Source organism: Peromyscus leucopus, chromosome 2 (assembly GCF_004664715.2).
Source record: "Peromyscus leucopus breed LL Stock chromosome 2, UCI_PerLeu_2.1, whole genome shotgun sequence".
Taxonomy (NCBI): Eukaryota; Metazoa; Chordata; class Mammalia; order Rodentia; family Cricetidae; genus Peromyscus; species Peromyscus leucopus.
The window spans coordinates 144,656,808-144,676,528 of record NC_051064.1 but is presented as its reverse complement, the minus strand read 5'-3'; the positions used below and the strand labels follow the sequence as shown (position 1 = coordinate 144,676,528).

The window sequence follows — 19,721 nt, the reverse complement described above, 5'->3', positions numbered from 1 at the left end:
TCGTCATGGAGACAGTCAACAAAAGAGAATCCAAGTCACATCACTCTGCCTGGAGGGAAGTGAGCTCTCCAGGCTTGGTTTTAAATTTCCTGAGCTGGACAGAGTGTTGGCAGATAAGGAGATGAACACTCGAACAACCCCCCAATACCTCTCTGTCCCCTGAACCTGCCAAGTCAACCGGACGCCTGACAGATCCTTACCATGTTTACAACTGCAAAGGTTCCTCAGACGTTTTCTACCCCGAGCTGGCAGATTGAAAAGCAGTATTCAACAAGAGTGCTCGTTGGAAACTGGGTGGAAGAGAGGAGGAAGGTAAGACAGGAGAGCCGGTGGGAAAACAGCTCAGAGAGAGGAGTGAAGTCACGGCTGTGCTCTAGTGTGAGACAGCCCACGGCCGAATCTTAAGATTATGGTGCTAGGTACAGTCTTTGTGCTCTACAAAGGAAAGATGCTTTTACACAATAATTAAGGTCCTCCCTTATATATTAGAGAAAAGACACCATAGCAGGGGTATTAATATAGTTGTACCTCTAACTCGGTTAAAACTGGAATGTTTCATGGTATCAGAATATTCCCCAGTTTCTTTGCACTTTTAAATTGCATTTATTATTGTTTGTTTTGTTGTTGTTTTTGTTTGTTTGTTTTTGGTTTTTTTGGTTTTTGAGATAGTCTTTCCACATACTCCTGGCTGTCCTAGAACTCACTATTTAGTTTAAGCTGACCTCCAACTCACAGAGATCTGCCTGCTTCTGCCTCCCAAGTGCTTGGATTAAAGGCCTGTGCTACCACCTTCGTACTTCTTTAAAGTTTTTAACTGGGCTAGAGACATGGCTGAGCTGTTAGGAGCACTTACTGTTCTTGTAGAGGCCTGGAGTTTGGTTCCCAGCCCCTCCCCGGATAGCACTTCACATACAACTCCGAGGGATCCAATGTTCTCTTTTGGCTTCCTTGTGCTGTATGAACATGGTTCACCTACATACATGCAAGCAAACACTCATACACATACAATTAAAATAATGCATAGATCTTTAAAAACAATAAATTTTATTTGTGTGTGTGTGTGTGTGTGTGTGTGTGTGTGTGTGTGTGCACTTGTATGCAGATGCCTGCAGAAGTCATAAGAGGGAGTCTTATCCACTGGGACTGGAGCTACGGGTAGTTGTGAACAGCCCAGTGTGGGCAATGGGAACCAAACTTGGACCTCTGCAAGAGCAGTAAGCACTCTTCACTCCTGAGCTCAACATCCTTAGAACTTTTATTTGAAGACTTTCTACTCTTCTCATCCTGGCCTTTCCCTGACCATAGCACCTACTGAGGCAGTCATGGCATGTCCTGCAGTGACGTCGATGGATATGTTGCTGCTAAGTGCACGTATTCCACAGCCCGGCCCTGCCTGTGTTCAGTGTCTACTTTCAAAACAGAGCAGTTGCTTAGTGTTGCTTCGCCTGGATGGGCCACTTGAAACTGAATACCCTCCTCCTTTGTGGCCAGCAAGAATGAGCCACTTAGAGCTTTGCAGAGACTGGGATTGAGTAGTTCAATTGGAATAGTACTTGTTTAGCATACATGAGGCCCACCCAGGGTTCAGTTCCCAGAAGTGCATAAACTAGGAGGTGAGGTGTTGCACACCCACAGTCCAGAGCTCTCAGAACTCAGGAGATAGTAGCAGAAAGATCTATATTTCAAGGTCATTTTTGGTAACAAATTGAGTACAAAGCCAGAATTATATATATGTGTGTGTGTGTAGATACACGATGTATAGGTATATGACATATAAAGATATATAGATATGGTATCTATATGTATATGTGTATATACATTTTTTCTTTCTTTTTTCTTTTCAAGGATACCTAGACATCCTCAGATAGTCTTGGAAAATGAGAAAGGAACCGTGGTTAAGACAGAGCTGCCAGCTTTGGTATAGGGAGAATGGGGAAAGTTGGTGGTACTTTATGTTGACCTAAGCAGACCTGTCTATAAGACCTGGGATTTGAGAACCTTAAAAATAGGGCAGACTACAGTCTAATGCTGCAGCCAACTTTACTTCAATCTCATGTACTTCTGTACATGAATGAAACAAAGAAGGCAATGATCTAAGGAAAGTTGTTTGAGTTCAGAAAAACATGTAAATAAATGTCAGTAAGCACATACTAATTATCAGCAGAGCAGTCCTTTCTCAGGACAGACCAATTTAAACACAATGTCTGGCATGTACTGTAGATTGTATTTGGGAAAGCATGAAATCAAGGCAGAAGGCCGTATCCAGATTCAGGGTACACTGAGGACAGCACTCAGCATAGTCTTTCACCAGATTGGGTTCTATAGCTATGTTCTGACATCCAACAAGAATAAACATGTCTTATAAACTGAATGTAAATGTTTGCCTCAGGAGGTATAAAATGACGTCCAAGAACATTCCAGGGATCAAAATACACTTGAGGTAAAAAGCCCTCTGACTTTTTTTTTTTTTTCCTGGAGCCTCTCTCATAGTTCTCCAAGGCATTGTTCACCATGCATCATTCTTTTGACTGTGTTCCATCACTTCGGATAACTAGAAAAGATTGTTTCCATGGAGAACATTAACCATCACCAGACATGGCATGAGTCATCATTAACTGTAGTTGTGCTTGACTGATGTAAGGAAAAGAAGCACCAAGGGGAAAAAAATACCAGATGAACAATCAGTTAGGGTTCTCATAGGAGAAAGCTGCAAGGGACTCCAATCTATAAACAATCAGTTATGGTGCCTGTAGGAGAAGCTACAAGGGAGTCTGGACTATAAATGTCTCAAACAAGAGATAATGGGTAGAGAAGGTCAAAGGTGGTACATAGCCTTAATCTCAGCACTCAGGAGGCAGTAGACAGATTTCTATGAGTTGAGGCCAGCCTGGGCTATATAGGGAGCTCCAGGCCAAGGTTACATAGTAAGACTTTGTTGGGGGTGAGGAGGAGAGGAGAGAGGAGAATGAGTAGAAGAATCCAATATAATACCCAAAGAAAAAGCTAGGGTTTGGTGGCACATATCTATAATCTCAATACTTGAAAAGGCGGGCAGGGTTGTAAGTTCAAGGCCAAGATAGGCTATGCATTGAGACCCTATCAAGAAAAGAAAGAAAAGGGAGATAGTATTTTAGAGGGAAATGAAGATAATTAATAGGAAGTGTGTATGTGAATATGATAAATTACAGAAAAGCCCAGGCAGGATGTATGCCAAGAAAAGGCTTGAGAATTGATTCAGCCTTCTTGAAGGCTGGCCCTAAAGACCAGCTAATTAAAAATAAAAAGGTCTCCCCTTGCATGTATCTGGTCAACAAAGAGTGGGAGAGTTGTTTTTCAGCAATAAAAAAATCATTAGACATACAAAGGAAAAGGAAAGCATGCCGAAAGAATAAACAAAGTAGCAACCTTTCAAAAAACAAAACAAAACAAAAAAAAACAAAAAAAAACCAAAAAACAAAACAAAACCAAAGAGTATTAATATACCCTTAATTCCAGCACTTGGGAGGTAGAGGCAGGCAGATCTGTGTAAGTCTGTGCATCTCTGTGAGTGTGTGGCCAGCCTAGTCTATACAGTAAGATCCTGTCTCAAAAAGAAAGAAGGAAAGAGAAAGAAAGAAAGAAAGAAAGAAAGAAAGAAAGAAAGAAAGAAAGAAAGAAAGAAAGAAAGAAAGAAAGAAAGAAAGAAAAGAAGGAAGGAAAAAGAGGAAAGGAAAAAGGAAAGGAAAAAGGAACAGAAATGAAAGCAAAGGAAAAAGGAAAGGAAAAAGAATGGCTGAAAATATTGCTTGAAGGAATACATAGCTTTGTGAATCCAAGAAGTTCAAGAAATTCCAAGGAGAATAAATGTAGAAAGACACATTGGTGATAGCCATGGCAATCAACTATTAGAAATCAAAGACAACAGGGACTCTTAAAAACATGAGACGCATGGGTAGGAGAGGTGGCTCAGAGCACTTGCTACTCTTACAGAGGGTCCAGGTTCAGTTCCCAGCACCACCTGCAACTCCAGTTCCAGGGGATCTCATGCCCTTTTCTGACCTCCAAGGGCACTAGGCTAGCATGTGGTACACAGACATACATGCAGTCAAAACACTCATACTCAAGAACTAAATAGAGCTATAGAAGACGAAGGAGAAGGAGAAGGAGAAAGAAAGGTAAATAAATGAAAACAAAACCCACAAACATTGACTTGTCCAGTAGAAGAAAGAAAGATAGAAAGATACATAAAGAAAACAAAAACCATAGACAATGACTTGTCCAGTACAGTACAGTAACTTATCAGTCTATCAGTGGAGTTTTTCAGCAAAAACCTAGAAGCAGTGGGGTGATATATTCAAAGCATAACAAAAAGTAAGAACTGTCAATTGAGAATTCTATAGCCCACAAACTTTCCTTCAAAAATGAGAAAGTAATGAAGACATTTCCAGACAAGCGAAAGCCTAGAATATTTATCTGCCCAGAGCTCTGGAGATCCAGAGATCCATCTTTGAGGTAATCAGTCAAGCTGAAATGAAGGAATGTTAGCTCACTTAAGTGAAAATACATAAAGATGAAAACCAGTATTGTGTAACTTAAAATTTGTAAATACCTATGACTTTCTACACAATTTAGAAAAATATATAAAAACTGTAGATTTATGCAAATAAGCACATAACTCAAAATGGTGGAATTTGTGACAGCAATAAAATAAAACAGCCCTTGTAAAATGGTTCTGTGTGTAAAGGAGCCTGTCACCAATCCTGGTGACCTGAGTTCGATCCCTGGAACCCACATGGGTGGAAGGAGAGAAATGACTCCTACAAATTGTCCTGTGAGCTCCACATGTGTGTCATGGCATGTTGCCTTCCCTCTGCCTAGTCCCCCATGCATTTAAATAAATAAAACGTGATAAATTTTTAAAACACACTTTTGTTTCATCTTAACAAATATACTTAATAACCAATTAAATCATGAAATAAACCTTTTAAAATATTGCTTTCATTTGCTTCAGCAAATCTCAGCTTTTGTAGCTCCATCTGCATAGCTAAACAAATAATATGTAGTAAGAGTCTGAAGAATACTTGTAGCTGGAGACAGGTAGAAGTTTATAGTTTAACAATCCTTATACTGTGCATGTGTCTTCTTACAAACTGTAGGTTTTGGCTTCTTGGGTTTTTTGTTTACATTGGCAGAACACTGATATTGTGATTAATTGGGAAACTTGCTTACAGACTGTATATGCCCATCAGATAGATCCCTATATCATTGTTTACTTTAGCAATGCAATTGCTGATAGGGAGGCAGGTGGGAAGGTAGATCTTGAAATGTGTAAAAGGTAAATTTTAAAGATAGCTTTACTTTGATGCTGGAAATGGAACACAGGGCTTTGTGAATGCTAGGCAAGCACACTGCCATTGATCTATATTTCTAGAGCTCCAAAAATATAATTTAAAATCTTAGCTGGGCATGGTGGTGCATGTCTTTAATCCCAGCACTTTGAAGGCAGAGGCAGTGGATCTCTGAGTTTGAAGCCAGTGTAGTCTACAGAGTGAGTTCCAGAACAGCCAGGGCTACACAGAGAAACCCTGTCTCAATCAATCAAACAAACAAGCAAAAGTTACATTTATTCATTTATTTACATTGGGGTCGATGCCCTTGCCCTGAGACACTATGGGAGGAGAACTTGTGGAACTCAGTTCTCTTTTTCCACCATGTAGGCTCCAGTTATCCAACTCTGGTCATCAGAGTTCATGGAAAGCCAATAGGCCTTGAAGAAACTTTTTATGAAGTTTGCTTTCAATGTGGCAAAACTAGCCATTTGGGCAAGAAACTGCTGTTGTCTTGACTGCTGACAGTATGCTGTCCAAATTGGACCAGCAGGACACAAAGAAAAGCAGACTGCCAATTTAGTCAAGACAGGGTAGGACAATCCTTCTAAAATTCACAGAAAAGTCTATCAGATATTCTAGGCCTCTAGGCCGAAGATAGATGCCTCCATGTTACATAGGAACCTTGGGTTACTGTCCAGGTAGCCAATTATTTGTTATTTCTTTTAGTTTTGGAAGTTGCTTTGCTCTGCACTTCCTGTTTACTAAAGTAATATTATATCCTTCTGGGGTCTTTGATGGAGTTGAAGACTAGATAGTCACAGTTATAGTTTTCCTTAGCTATGATAGGTATAGAGCTTTGCACTCATCAAGATAAAATAAATAATGGAGTATTTTCTCTAAATATGCCAAATACAAATGGACCAGATATTGTAAATGTAATTCTTACCTGATAATTGTCCCTATTGTTTCTAGTTTTATTATGTTAAAACAATACCTTTTTCTTTAGACGAAAAGGGGGAAATGTGGAATAATCTTTTTGTACACTGTGAAGAAGGGTCACTTGAATTGGTTTAATAAAAAGTTAAACTGCCAATATCTAGGCAGGAGTTTTGGGGCAGAGAGAATGCTGGGAAGAAGGGCGGAGATGGGGGGAGTCGCCAGTCAGACATGGAGGAAGTACAACAGGTAGAAGATGAGGTCACAAGCCATGAGCCATGTGGCAGCAAGTAAATTAATAGGAATGGGTTAATTTAAGTTACAAGAGCTAGTTAGAAACAAGCCTAAGCTATCAGCTGAGCTTTCATAATTAATAAGAAGTCTCTGTGTGGTTATTTGGGAGCTGGCAGCCACAGAGAAAGACTTGCTATAGAAAGCACCTTCGCTGGCTGAACCATCCTGGCTGCCCTGTAATTTTAAATGTTAGAAATTCCCTACTTGAATTAGGTTCAGTTTTCCCACAGCTTTGAGAGGAAGAGTGAAAACAAACATGGAAAACAAAAGAGACTGTGTCTGTTCAGTCTGAGGCTCTTGCTGCTGATTACATTCTTGTTAAGTGTGTGACAGTTCACTAATAAAGTCAGCTTACACTTTGTTGAATATCATTGTTGTGGGAAGTTATATGGTGTGTTGTTCAGGCCTTGAATGTCTAGGTTTCAGAAACTTTGTATTAAGTGTTTGAATATGATAAGAAATTACAATATCATTTTGTTTAGTCTAAATCTGTGGAAGGCCTTGGAATAAATCTTCACTAAGTGATTAAAACAAGGGTTGGGCAGACAGTTCTGCAGTTAAGAGCACTGGCTGCTTTTGTAGAGGATCTGGGTTCAGTTCCCAGCACCTACAGAGTGGCTCACAACCATCTGTAATCTGATGCCCACTTCTAGCCTTCACAGGCCCCAGACACATACACAGTACACATACACACATGTAGGCAAAACACTCATACACATAAAATAAAAATAAATACAATCCCCTTTTTAAAAGTATATCAAGATGAGTGGTGGTGGTGCATGAATTTAATTCCAGCACTTGGGATGCAGAGGTAGGCAGATCTCAGAGTTCAAGGCTACCCTCGTCTACACATCAAGTTCCACCACAGCCAGGACTGTACAGAGAAACCCTGTCTCAAAAAAACCGGGGGGGGGGATGGAGGGGAGTGTCTCAATGTTGCACATTTAATATTGGGTATAACAATCAGACGGAAGGTCAATGTGGAAACAAAGGGCTTAGACAACACCAGAGATGGTCTAGACCTAATGTATTAATGTGTCATTCCACCTGACAAAACAAGGATATACTGTAATATAGTGAGTCTGAGACCAGCCTGAGCTACATATTGTGGCCCTTTTTATTTCTTAAAGGATGGGACAGGAAAACCATGAAGACAAGACTTGGCTAATTGTAAATATTGACAAGGGGTTGGAGAGATAGCTCATCAAGGGAAAATGTTTGCTTGCCTTGTGTTATAGCTTGCTTCCTGTTGTTGTGACAAATATCATGACCAAAAACAGCTTAGGGAGAAAAGGTTATTTGATTGGCATGCCCCAACCACAGACAAGGCAGGGCAGGAACCCAAGCAGGAACACAGGGAGGAGTGCTGCTCACTGGCTTGCTCCCCATGGCTTGCTCAGCCTGCTTTCTTTCATAACCCAGGACCACCTTCCCAAGGCTGGCATTGCCCGCAGTAACACGTCCTCCCACAACCATAATTAATCAAGAAAACGTTCCCGTAGACTGGTCTACAGGCCAATCTGATGGAGGCATTTCCTCAATTAAATTTCCTCTTCCCAGATGATTCTAGCTCAGTGCCCAGCTGACAAAAATCTAACTAGCACATCATGTAAGACTAAAGACCTGAGTTCAGATCCCAGGAATCCATGTCGAAGCTGGCTGTGCTGGCAAATGTGTGATCCCAGCACCTGCAGCAAAAGGAGGGAAAGAGACAAGCATCCTCTGAAGCTTGCAGGCCAGACCAGCCTGTGCAGTTCAGTGGCCAGCAACAAGAGACCCTCTTCAAACAGGGGGAAGGCAAAGAACGACACCAAATGTCCTCTGGTCACCACATGCACAGTATGCAAACATGGGACAACACATGTCACACACCACACACACACCATATACAACACATACACACCATGTGCAACACACACACCATATACAACACACACACACCATATACGACACACACACACACACACACACACACACCATATACCACACACACACACCATATGCAACACATACACACACACCATATACAACACACACACACCATATACAAAACACACACACACCATATACAACACACACACACACCATATACAACACACACACCATATACAACACACACACCATATACAACACACATACACATACACCATATACAAAACACACACCATATACAACACACACACCATATGCAACACACATACACACCATATGCAACACACACACCATATACAACACATACACTATGCACACCATATGCAACACACATCACACACACCATTTACACCATACACTATACAAAACACACACACAGCCTACACAAACCATACACACTACACAAACCATAAAAACTCCACACACTATACATACCATATACACTGCACACACATACTATGTAAATACTCCATATATATTACACACATCATATACCCTCCACACACATCATACATTTCACACACATACATGCACCACACTATAAACACCATACACTCCACACACACTGTGCATACTCACAAGTACTAATAAATATTTGAAAAAAGAAAAGTTGGACAAAACTCACAATCTGTTAGATATGCAAAGGAAAAAAAACTTCAAATAATGAAATATAAGTGGGGAATCATTATCAATTTCCACAAAATAAAAGATTCAGAGAATTGTACAAACAACTGTACACTAAACATTATTTTCCAAGACTTGTTTGGTTTTTATTTCTGCATATGTAAGCATATGCTACATGCATGCAGTGCTGTGGAGACCAGAAGAGGGAATGCCTTGGAACTGGAGCCACAGGAGATTGGGTGCTGGGGGCTCCTTTCTTCTGCCAATGTAACAAATGCTCTTAGGCACTGAGCCGTCTCTCCAGCCTCCAGAAAACTGCATAATCTGTATGAAATAAAAAAATTCCCAGAAACATACACTCTATCAGACTGAATTCTAAATAAACAGAAATGCCAAATCGATACATAATTATCAGAAAATTGGATTTGTTGGAAAAAAAAACAAAACTAGAAGAAAAAACCAAGACGGATGAACTCACTGGGAAACTTTATCAAACATTAAAAAAAAAAAACCTGTAAGGGCGCCTTACAGGAACTAGGAATCCACATCAGGCTCTTGTCCAGAACTTTCCCTAGCTTTCTCAGGCCCTATGTTTGGATATTCGAGGCCCCACATTGGAAGTCATATGTAGACACATTTTTCTTTGGGCGGCCAACTCTCTCTCTCTCTCTCTCTCTCTCTCTCTCTCTCTCTCTCTCTCTCTCTCTCTCTCTCTCTCTCTCTCTCACACACACACACACACACACACATTATTATTAATTATAAAAGCTCAGCCTTTAGCTTAAGCTTGTCCCACTAGCTATTATAACTTAAATTAACCTATTTTTATTCATCTACATGTTGCCATGTGACTTACTTTTACCCCTTCTCCTGTATGTCTTGCTTCCTCTGTGTCTGCCTGGCCACTTTGCTTTTCTTCTTCCCAGAGCTCTCTCTGTCCAGAAATCTCACCTATACCTCCAGCCTCGCTATAGGCTGTTTAACTTTTTATTACACTAATCATGGTGACACATCTTCACACAGTGTAAAGGAATATTCTACAACAAAGGGGCTGGAAAGATGACTCAGTGGTTGAGACCACTGGTTGCCCTTCCAGAAAACACAGGTTCAGTTCCCAGCACACACGTCAGGTCACAACCACCTGAAATTCCAGTTCCAGGGGAATCTGGTGCCCTCTTCTGGACTCTGAGGGGCACTGCACACACACATACAGGCAGGCAAAACACCCATATGTATAAAAAAATTAAAATAATGAGAATAAAATTTTTAAAAAATTAATTTCCTAAAAGCAAAAGGGGAGGAATAGAAAGAATTGGACACAACACAACCATATGACCTACCAGTTCTTCTGAATGTAACCTGAAAAGAATGAAAACTCAGGTTCAGAAAGATATTTCTGAGCAACGTTATTCACATTTAGTCCAAGAGGAGGCACAATGCAGGTGACAATACTCACCCGTCGATGGATGGATAAACAAGATATGCTAGGTCACACAGTCTCTATGAGGAAGGAAATTCTGGACATCCTCCCACATGAATGAATGTTGAAGACATGAGTGAAAGGAGTCAGCTGTAATAGGACAAACATTGTGGGACCACTTCTTCCGGGTGCCTCGGGTATGTCCATTCATAGAAACTGGAAGCAGCATGGCCAAGGGAGCCTGGTGTTTGGGATGTAGACCTTCTAGATACTGGGGGTGGCTGAGCAACAATGGGAATGTGCTTAATGTCATTGCACTGTACACTTAAAAATGACTAAAACGGAGCTGGGCAGAGGTGATGCACAACTTTAATCCCAGCACTCAGGAGGCAGAGGCAGGAGATCTCTGTGGGTTTGATCCCAGCCTGATTGACTTAGCAAGCTCCTATGGACAACCAGGACTACATAGAGAACCCCTATCTCAAAATACAAAATAAAATAAAATGGACTAAAATTCCTGGACCTCTGCATTCCTGTAACCCTGGCACATGGGGAGAGAATGAGGAGGGAAGACCATGACTTCAAGGCCAGACTTGGCTATATTTTGAAACTGTGTCTAGACAGAAAACAAGCACACAAACAAAACAGTCAAACTAGTATATACTTAAGAAAGCAATCAGAAAACACAACATCACGAAAAATAAGGATGGTGGTGCACCCCTTTAATCCCAGCACTTGGAAGGCAGAGGCAGGTGGATCTCTGTGAGTTCGAGGCCAGCCTGGTCTACAGAATGAGTTCCAGGACAGTTAGGGCTGCACAGAGAAACCATGTCTTGAAAAACCAAAGGAAAAAAAGAAAAAAGAAAATAAAAGAAGATTGTGAATGGAAAACTCAAAAGAGAAAGGAGAAGCAAAAGACTTACAGTCTAGAGCATTGATTCTCAACCTGGGTGTCAAATGACCCTTTCACAGGGGTCACATATCAGACACCCTGCATATCAGAGGTTTACATTATGACTCATAACAGTAGAAAATAATAGTTATGAAGTAGCAATGAAAATAATTTTATGCTCGGGGGTCACCACAACATGAGGAACTGTATTAAAAGTCGAAGCATCAGGAAGGCTTGAGAACCTCTGGCTTAGAGGAATTCTGAGAGCAAGAGAGGACAAAAGTGGGCTGGAGAGATGGCTTAGTAGTTGAGAGCATGGGCTTAATTCCCAGCTTCCACATGGCAGCTCACAACCGTCCATAGCTCCAGTTCCAGGGGACCCGACATCCTCATACAGACATACATACAGGCAAAACACTAATGCGCTTAAAATCAAAATAAATTTTGAGGGCTGGAGAGATGGCTCAGCCGTTAAAGGCTAGGCTCACAACCAAAAATATAAAAATAAATTTTGAAAAAAAAAAGAAAGGACAGAAGAAAGTCACCAAGGAAGTCTGGAGCAGGCTCTGAGCCCCTTAGCTCATGTCCTTGCTGTGTTTTTGGGTGTCCTGGGCTCTTATTCAGTCTGTTCTGGTGTGGTGGCTGGGGAACACAGCAGGGGGAAGAGAGGCAGCCTCTCAGACAGTCTCACTCCTATGCGTTCTTTTCCAGTTCACCAAAGCCACTGACCGCACCCCGCAGTGCATTTACAGGAAGGAATATGTCCCCTTCCCAGGCCACAGACCAGACCATATATCCAGGTGGTACGGGAAAAGGAGAGTGGAGGTAAGTGACATTTATTATCCGCTGGGATTGTGCCAGAGGCTCTGCGATCCTAGCACCTCCAGGTACAGCAGGGTAGGACCACCTCCTACACAAGTTCCTCTGGATGGCTCCCTCCAGGCTTGCAGTGGGGATAGCAAGCTTGTCACCATCATCCATAGGGCACAGCTGTGCTCTGTGCCACCACACTCTGAGAATCCCAAGTGAGCGTCCTGAGTGTTTTGTTTTGCCAGCCTGTCATCATCTCATCCTATGTGCCCCAACATCTCTTTAAACTCAGGCCAGTGGCAGGAAGGAGTGAGGTGTGATTTGTGAGAATCAGAGCATTTTAGTGTGGGAAGGGCCCCCAAGAGACCAGCTGCTCAGAATCCAAAGGCAGGAAACGAATCCTTTGTGTGGCTTTGATGGAAAGGGAACAAGCAGATGGCTTTTCTATAAATCAGAGACAATGAATGTGTCTTTTTCTTTTATTTTTTTTATTTTATTATTTATTTATTTATTTATTTATTTATTTATTTATTTATTTATTTATTTATTTATTTATTTCAGAGCTGAGGACCTAACCCAGAACCTTGCACTTGCTAGGCAAGCCCTCTACCACTGAGCTAAATCCCCAACCCTTTCTTTTAAACTTTGGGGTGTTTTTTGTTGTTGTTTTTTGTTTTGTTATGATTTGTTTTTGTTTGTTTGCTTTTCAAGACATGGTTTCTTGTCCTGGAACTCATTCTGTAGACCAGGCTGGTCTTAACTCAGAGGTCTGCCTGCCTCTGCCTCCCGGGTGCTGGGATTAAAGGTGTGTGCCACCACTGATACCAGCACTATCAGGCTTCTTTTAAGTTTTCATAGAACACTAATTTGTCCATTTCCTGTGGGAGCCATCTGTGCATGTGTGGAGTCAGAGGACGGTTTGTTGAAAATGGATCGCCCTCAAGTCCTCAACTTGGCAGCAAGCAGCTCTGCTGGCTGAGCCATCCTCCAGCCTTGAGGCCTGAATCAAAGGATTTTATTCCGTCACAGACTAAAATTCTTATTTCAGTATAAACTGAAGTTCCTGGGGGTCAGGGGGAGGCCACACCTACATTAAAGATTCTACCAGCCTGGCTGACTGGTCAGAACTTCCTAATTATAATGGGTTGGAATGTTGCAGATCAAGAGCCAAATTATTCGAGGCTATCTTTAGTCCTCTTAGTAGCTATTCATTGCCCTTGTGTTTGACCTAACATCCTTGTTGCTATCTGGTAAAAATTTTCGAAATGTATTAACTTAACTTCCACCTACCCAAGCTGAGCATGTCATCAGACAGCATCCGGGACTTGGGCAGAGACTTCTTCCCTTTGCTATAACACACCTACCTGATGCTCCTACTAATGCATTTGGAAAATGCTTTATGACTTTATTTTGTACCTATAAGAAAACTTCACAAGATTCTAGGTGTGGTGGTATATACCTTTAATCGCAGCACTCAGGACACAAGAGGCAGCTGGAGCTCTGTGAATTTTAGGGCAGCATTGTCTACATAGGAAGTTCCAGACCAGCCGGGGCTACACAGTGAGATCTGGTCTCAAAAAATAAAAACAAACAAACCCCAACGACAAAACAAAACAAAACCTTCATGAGGGCCAGCTGGCGAGAGAGTACAGTAAGCAAGAGGCTCATGTCATCAAGTCTGACAACCTGAATTTGGTGTCTGGAATTCCCTTTGCTGGAAGGAGAAAACCAATTTCTGCAGATTGTCCTCAGATCTCCATAGACGCTTACACACACACACACACACACACACACACACACACACACACACACACACACACACACACTTGCGTGCATGCGTGCCTGTACACAAACGTTAGGCTTTTTCACATAAATGCAAGAAAAGATTAATAATATGGATTCTTTTTTAAAAATCATGAAATTGTTTCTATATACAACCTACTATTATTCTTGGTGACCTGAATTTGTGCTCCCAAGCCCTGATCACTCATATTTGGTTCAAGAATAAACTATCTTGGGGCTGGAGATAGCTAAGAGCACTGGCTGCTCTTCCAAAGGTCCTGAGTTCAATTCCCAGCAACCACATGGTGGCTCACAACCATCTGTAATGAGATCTGGCGCCCTCTTCTGGCCTGCAGGGATGTGTGCAGGCAGAGCACTGTATACATAATAAATAAATAAATAAATCTTAAAAAAAAAAAAGAATAAACTATCTTTTATTTCCTTTGAGATGAGAGCTGGGTTTTGCCTTGACACTGCCAGAGACGACTGTCTTCTGCCTTGGGGAAAGTCACATCATAATAAGTGGTGTCAGACTCTCTGTTGACATCCCTGAGACACAAGGACACTGACATCCCCAGACCATGCACGCATCTCTAGTCCACACTGCCATTCCTAGCTGTGTTGGTGTCTGTCCCGGGACCATGCAGCATCTCCAGGGCACGCTCTTGGATTCTTGAACTTCACCACAGCTTTCCACACGGAAGACACAAAGGTGCTTTAACTGAAGGAAGTCAGAATAAAAACCCACAGCCTGAGGCTCCTAGTTCCCAACCACATCCTGTTATCCCTGCTCTTCCATAAGAGGTCATTACCCCACAGCTTCTTGGCCTTTGGCTATGATAAGTACAGAGCACTAGGCAATCTTTTAAAGAGACCTTTGGACTCATTGCAAACCCTGACCCCAATTCATGGTTCAATATGGTTAAAATTAATTAGTTCCAGGGGCCGAGAGATGGCTCAGTAGTGAAGAGCCCTTGCTGCTCTTACAGAGGACTTGAGTTTAATTCCTAGCACCCATGTCTGTCGACACACGGCCCTCTGTCACTCCAGCTGCGGGTGAGAAATATTGACTTCTTCTTCTGGCCAGCATGGGCATCCTCCTCCCAACCCTCAACACACATATACATATAAATAAAAATAGAATAAATCTGCCCTTAAAAGTTTCCCTGTATCAGCCGGGCGGTGGTGGCGCACGCCTTTAATCCCAGCACTTGGGAGGCAGAGCCAGGCGGATCTCTGTGAGTTCGAGGCCAGCCTGGGCTACCAAGTGAGTTCCAGGAAAGGCTCAAAGCTACACAGAGAAACCCTGTCTCAAAAAACCAAAAAAAAAAAAAAGTTTCCCTGACAAGCCAGGCGGTGGTGGCGCATGCCTTTAATCCCAGCACTCTGGAGGCAGAGCCAGGCGGATCTCTGTGAGTTCGAGGCTAGCCTGGTCTAGAGAGCGAGATCCAGGACAGGACCCAAAACTACACAGAGAAACCCTGTCTCAAAAAAAAAAAAGTTTTCCTGACACACCACCACCACCACCACCACCACCACCATCACCACCACCACACACACTGAAACAAACAGAAATCTCTTCCTCAAGATTCTTTCTGTTCCTAAGGCTTCATTCACCAAACCCCATCCCTGTCTCAAGTAACAGCTGTCCCTTGCTGGGGCTCTGCTCCCTCGTGTGGCCATATGTGGTATTGCATTCCCCTTCCTCATGAAAGCTCAGGGAAGTTCTAAGTCTGTGCTTTACCACGGTATCATTTTTTGAGATATGCAGAACCCAAAGAAATGCCAATAAAACCCCCGTTGGGCCCTCTCCTGCAGGTCTGCCGCCCAGGGAAAAGCACCAGCTTACTAGCTGGTTTAGAAAGGGACTCCTGGCCCCTGGTGGTGCCGATCTTGGGAACTGTGCATTGCATTCCAGCCCAAATCCTTCGTGTCTCTATGGCATTGTGCTCTGACTTATTTATGGAGCGACTCTTAGAAGCCTGGGGTGCAGGGTGTCTACGGTCCATGATGAACCGACCTCCTTTCAATTAGTCCGGCTCTCTAGAATTCCCTTCTTCCTTAGGAAAACCCCGATTTCAGACAGGCATCCCAGACAGAAAAACACAGCTTTCTCCTTCCTGGTAAATAACTCCTCATCAAAGAAACAGCTCCTTGCTTTGCAGCTGAGGGGGCCATAAATCCTTCCTGGGGGAAGGTGATTTACAGAGACTTCTCTAGCTCTCCCCACCGTAACTGAAGGAAATATGAAGCCCAAATGTCCCTTACCTTGGAAATGGGCAGTTTGGGGAAGCAAGGCAAGACCTAACCAAAGAGTGCAATGTCAGATCCCAAAGCTGCACCCTGAGCGGCGCTGGCAGCTTCCATTCAGTTGAACATCTTGACTTTAATTTTAATTTACCATGGTAGCTCACCCTGGGGACGAATGGACTTGGCCAGAGACCTGAAAGTGGCTAGCTGGAGTATATAACTGAAAGAGCAATGTGTCCCAGTGGGACAGACAGCTCTGTGGCCCTTGGGGGGTCTCTGGTGACCAGTGGGGGCTTCCTCTTCTTCACTGGCATCTCAGCTCCGTGAGAGGTGATTACTGCCAGCATCCTGGGCTGGAAGGGACTCCTTGCTCCGATGGGTAATGTGACCACTGTTTGTCCTTCCAGGGTCTCCCATACAAGCACCTCATCACCCACCACCAGGAGCCCTCTCATCGGTACCTGATCAGCACCTATGATGACCACTACAATCGACACAATTATAACCCCGGGGTGCCTGCCCTGCGTACCTGGAACGGACAGAAATTGCTGTGGCTGCCAGAGAAGTCTGACTTTCCCCTTCTCGGTACTTTTATAATTGGAGATTTTCCCTGTGTTGGTCTATAAGGGGGACCACAAAGGCACAGGGCTGAGGTGTGCTCACATTACAAAGACCTACAGGAGCAGTGGGGTGAGGTCACAGGAAAATGAACCCTGCTTGTTGCTCAGGACTACACCTGCCTTCTCCCCTTGACATCAGGGATAATCCTGTAATGAAGGCCTCACCTCTAACGAGGACCAGACATGGCTGAAAGCAACACACTCTCTACTCCCATGCCAGGCATTCCCTCTAGGCACAGTGAGTGAATGTTCCTTGGGGTTCCTGGGGGACATAGTGGCTGACAAGCACAGAATGCTTCTGTCCTCAGGGAATTGATAATCCAAGAAGGAGACAGACTTATTAATAAAGAAGACTGAGTAAAGATTCAGATAGGGGTGTGTACTATAAAACAACAACCCAAAAACAACAAACAAAAACAAAAACCAGGTAAGGGGCAGAGTATTTGAGAACTTCTTTTATTTATTCGTGTTTTGAGACAGGGTTTCTTTGTCTTGCCCTGCCTGTCCTGGAACTAGCTCTTCAGACCAGACTGGCCTCAAACTCACAGAGATCCACCTGCCTCTGCCTCCCAAGCACTGGGATTAAAGGCGTGGCCCACCGCTGCCCTGCTTTGAGGATTGTGAGGACTTTTCATGTGTCTCCAGCCCCCGCTCACCCTGTCAGCCTTGGTTCTGTATATAACGGCCTGGAAAACGTGGCGGGAGTGTGAGACAATTGTGTCTCCTGTCTGCTGGCCCTTGCATCTCGTCCCAGCAGCTCCTAGAGGTGCTGTCTCCATTAGCACAGCAGTGGTATGGTAGGCAACTCTGGGCCATTCCAGAACCAGATGGCTGTCCTGCCGATGGGTGATGTGAGTGCCATGCGCGTTCTCATAGCCATTGTGTATAAGAGTCCTGGAAGGCCTGTGTCACCCTCACCCAGACCTGCTTTCTCTTGCAGCGCCCCCCACAAACTATGGACTGTTGGAGCAGCTGAAACAGAAGTGGCTTGTGTCCAAGACCAGCCCGAGGGAAAGCATTTATACTACATCCTACCCCAGGCTGCCGGCGTGTGCGATGTCCAGGAGGGAGCATGCCATCCCGGTCCCTCCCCCTCGACTGCACCCCACCCCACACTTCTGAGAACTAACCACTCCATTTGCAGTCCGGCCAGAGCCAGCAGGAGACCCACGGCCTCACTGGACTTGTCAGACAGCAAGCATCGGCAGATGTAGCCCAAGGATTAATTATGGACCGTTGCTGTGTGTGTGTGTGTGTGTGTGTGTGTGTGTGTGTGTGTGTGTGTCTTGGAATCATGATCTGTATTTTGTGGTACCTTCTCTCTAAACTCATAAATTGTTTTTGTTTCCACCCCATAATTAAAGCTCCTTTACAAAACTGCAAAAACCAAGTGTGTACAGAGGCCAAACAGACACTGTAGGAGAAAAACAAAAGTCTTGACCTCATTGACTGTTTCTGGTCACTGTGACCAAACATCTGACAGACAATACCTTAAGGGAGGAAGGTCTGTTCCGGCTCACAGTTCCAGGGCTACAGCCAGCCCATGTGCTTTGGAAGACAAGGTGACAGAAGCTGGAGGAAGCTGGTCCCCTTGCATCCAGAATCAGGAGTCAAGAATCAGGTGGGTTCAATAGCTCACCTCTTTTTGTCTCAGAATCCCAGTCCATGGAATGGCGCCACCTACAGTGAACTCAATTTAGCTCATCGCCCACAGGCATGACCAAGGCTTGTCTCTTAGGTGAGTCTAGAGCTTGCCAAGTTGACAACCAATATTCACCACTGCATTGCTCTTTAAAATTTTACCTATTCATGTTTGTGCATGCCTGCATGTGGAGATCAGAGGACAACTTTTGGGAGTTGGTTCTTTCCTTCTACCACATAGGTCCTGGGACTTGAACTCAGATTGTCAAGCTTAATCAGCAAGTGCCCATACCCACTGAACCACCTCATCTGTCCCAGTCACAAGTCCCTAAGTTTGATTTCCCATATGTAGTGATGTTTTATTTGTGCACCCCAATAAAGCTTATTTGAGGATCAGAGGAAAAAGCCAGACACTATATTAAACATAGAAGTCAGGCAATGGCAGCACACGCCTTTAATCCTAGCATTCGGGAGGCAGAGATTCATCTGATCTCTGTGAGTTCAAGGCCACACTGGGAACAGAGCCAAGCATGGTATCACACGCCTTTAAATTCCAACACTAGTTAACCATAAAGGTCTGGAGGTCTGTACAGACAGACAGGAAGTGACAGAGCTGGACAGAAAGAGGAAGTGATGTAACTGGGCGGAGAGAGGAAGTGAGAGGGCAGGGACAGAAAGGCGTGGATATTACAGGAAGTAGCTCTCTCTTGGGCTGAGGATTTCCCAGGGTAAGAACTTGTGGCTGTGGCTTGTTCTATTCCTCTGATCTCTTGGCTTTCACCCCAATATCTGGCTCCAGGTTTGTTTGTTTGTTTTTAAATTAATAAGACCGTTTAGCAATTTGTCTTACACCCATGTTCCACAGAAGAAAAAACTGAGGCACAAAAAGGCCTTAGACTCCCTCAGATTTTTGCACATTGGTATGTATTTTCAAGGAATGTCAGTTCTAATGGTGAAAAGCAGACTTTGGTCTGAGACCCAGGAGGAAACTGCAGAGAATAGAGACAGCATCCTGAGGACAGTGTCAGAACAGCAGGTGGTAAGGAAGGAGTCTCACTGATGTTGCTGAGGTTATAGGAGAGGTGTGCGGGTACAAAGGGGATGTCACTGGACATTGTCCTCTGCCTCTGGGTTCTCAGAAGAGGGCTTTAAGGAGGTTGGAATAAGAGTGGATTTCCTGCAGTTGGAGAGATGGCTCAGTGGTTAATAGT

General features: G+C 43.5%; 1 protein-coding gene across 1 annotated transcript; it reads left to right on the top strand.

Annotated features, from left to right (window-relative positions):
• The first annotated feature begins 29 nt into the window (after positions 1–29).
• On the top strand, positions 30–18,255 carry C2H1orf158 (chromosome 2 C1orf158 homolog). The gene is made up of 4 exons (XM_028861062.2): positions 30–312; positions 12,119–12,232; positions 16,657–16,834; positions 17,810–18,255. The coding sequence occupies exons 1-4, from the start codon at positions 202–204 to the stop codon at positions 17,989–17,991; spliced, it is 585 nt and encodes a 194-aa protein (XP_028716895.1). The 5' UTR covers positions 30–201; the 3' UTR covers positions 17,992–18,255.
• Positions 18,256–19,721: the final 1,466 nt, after the last annotated feature.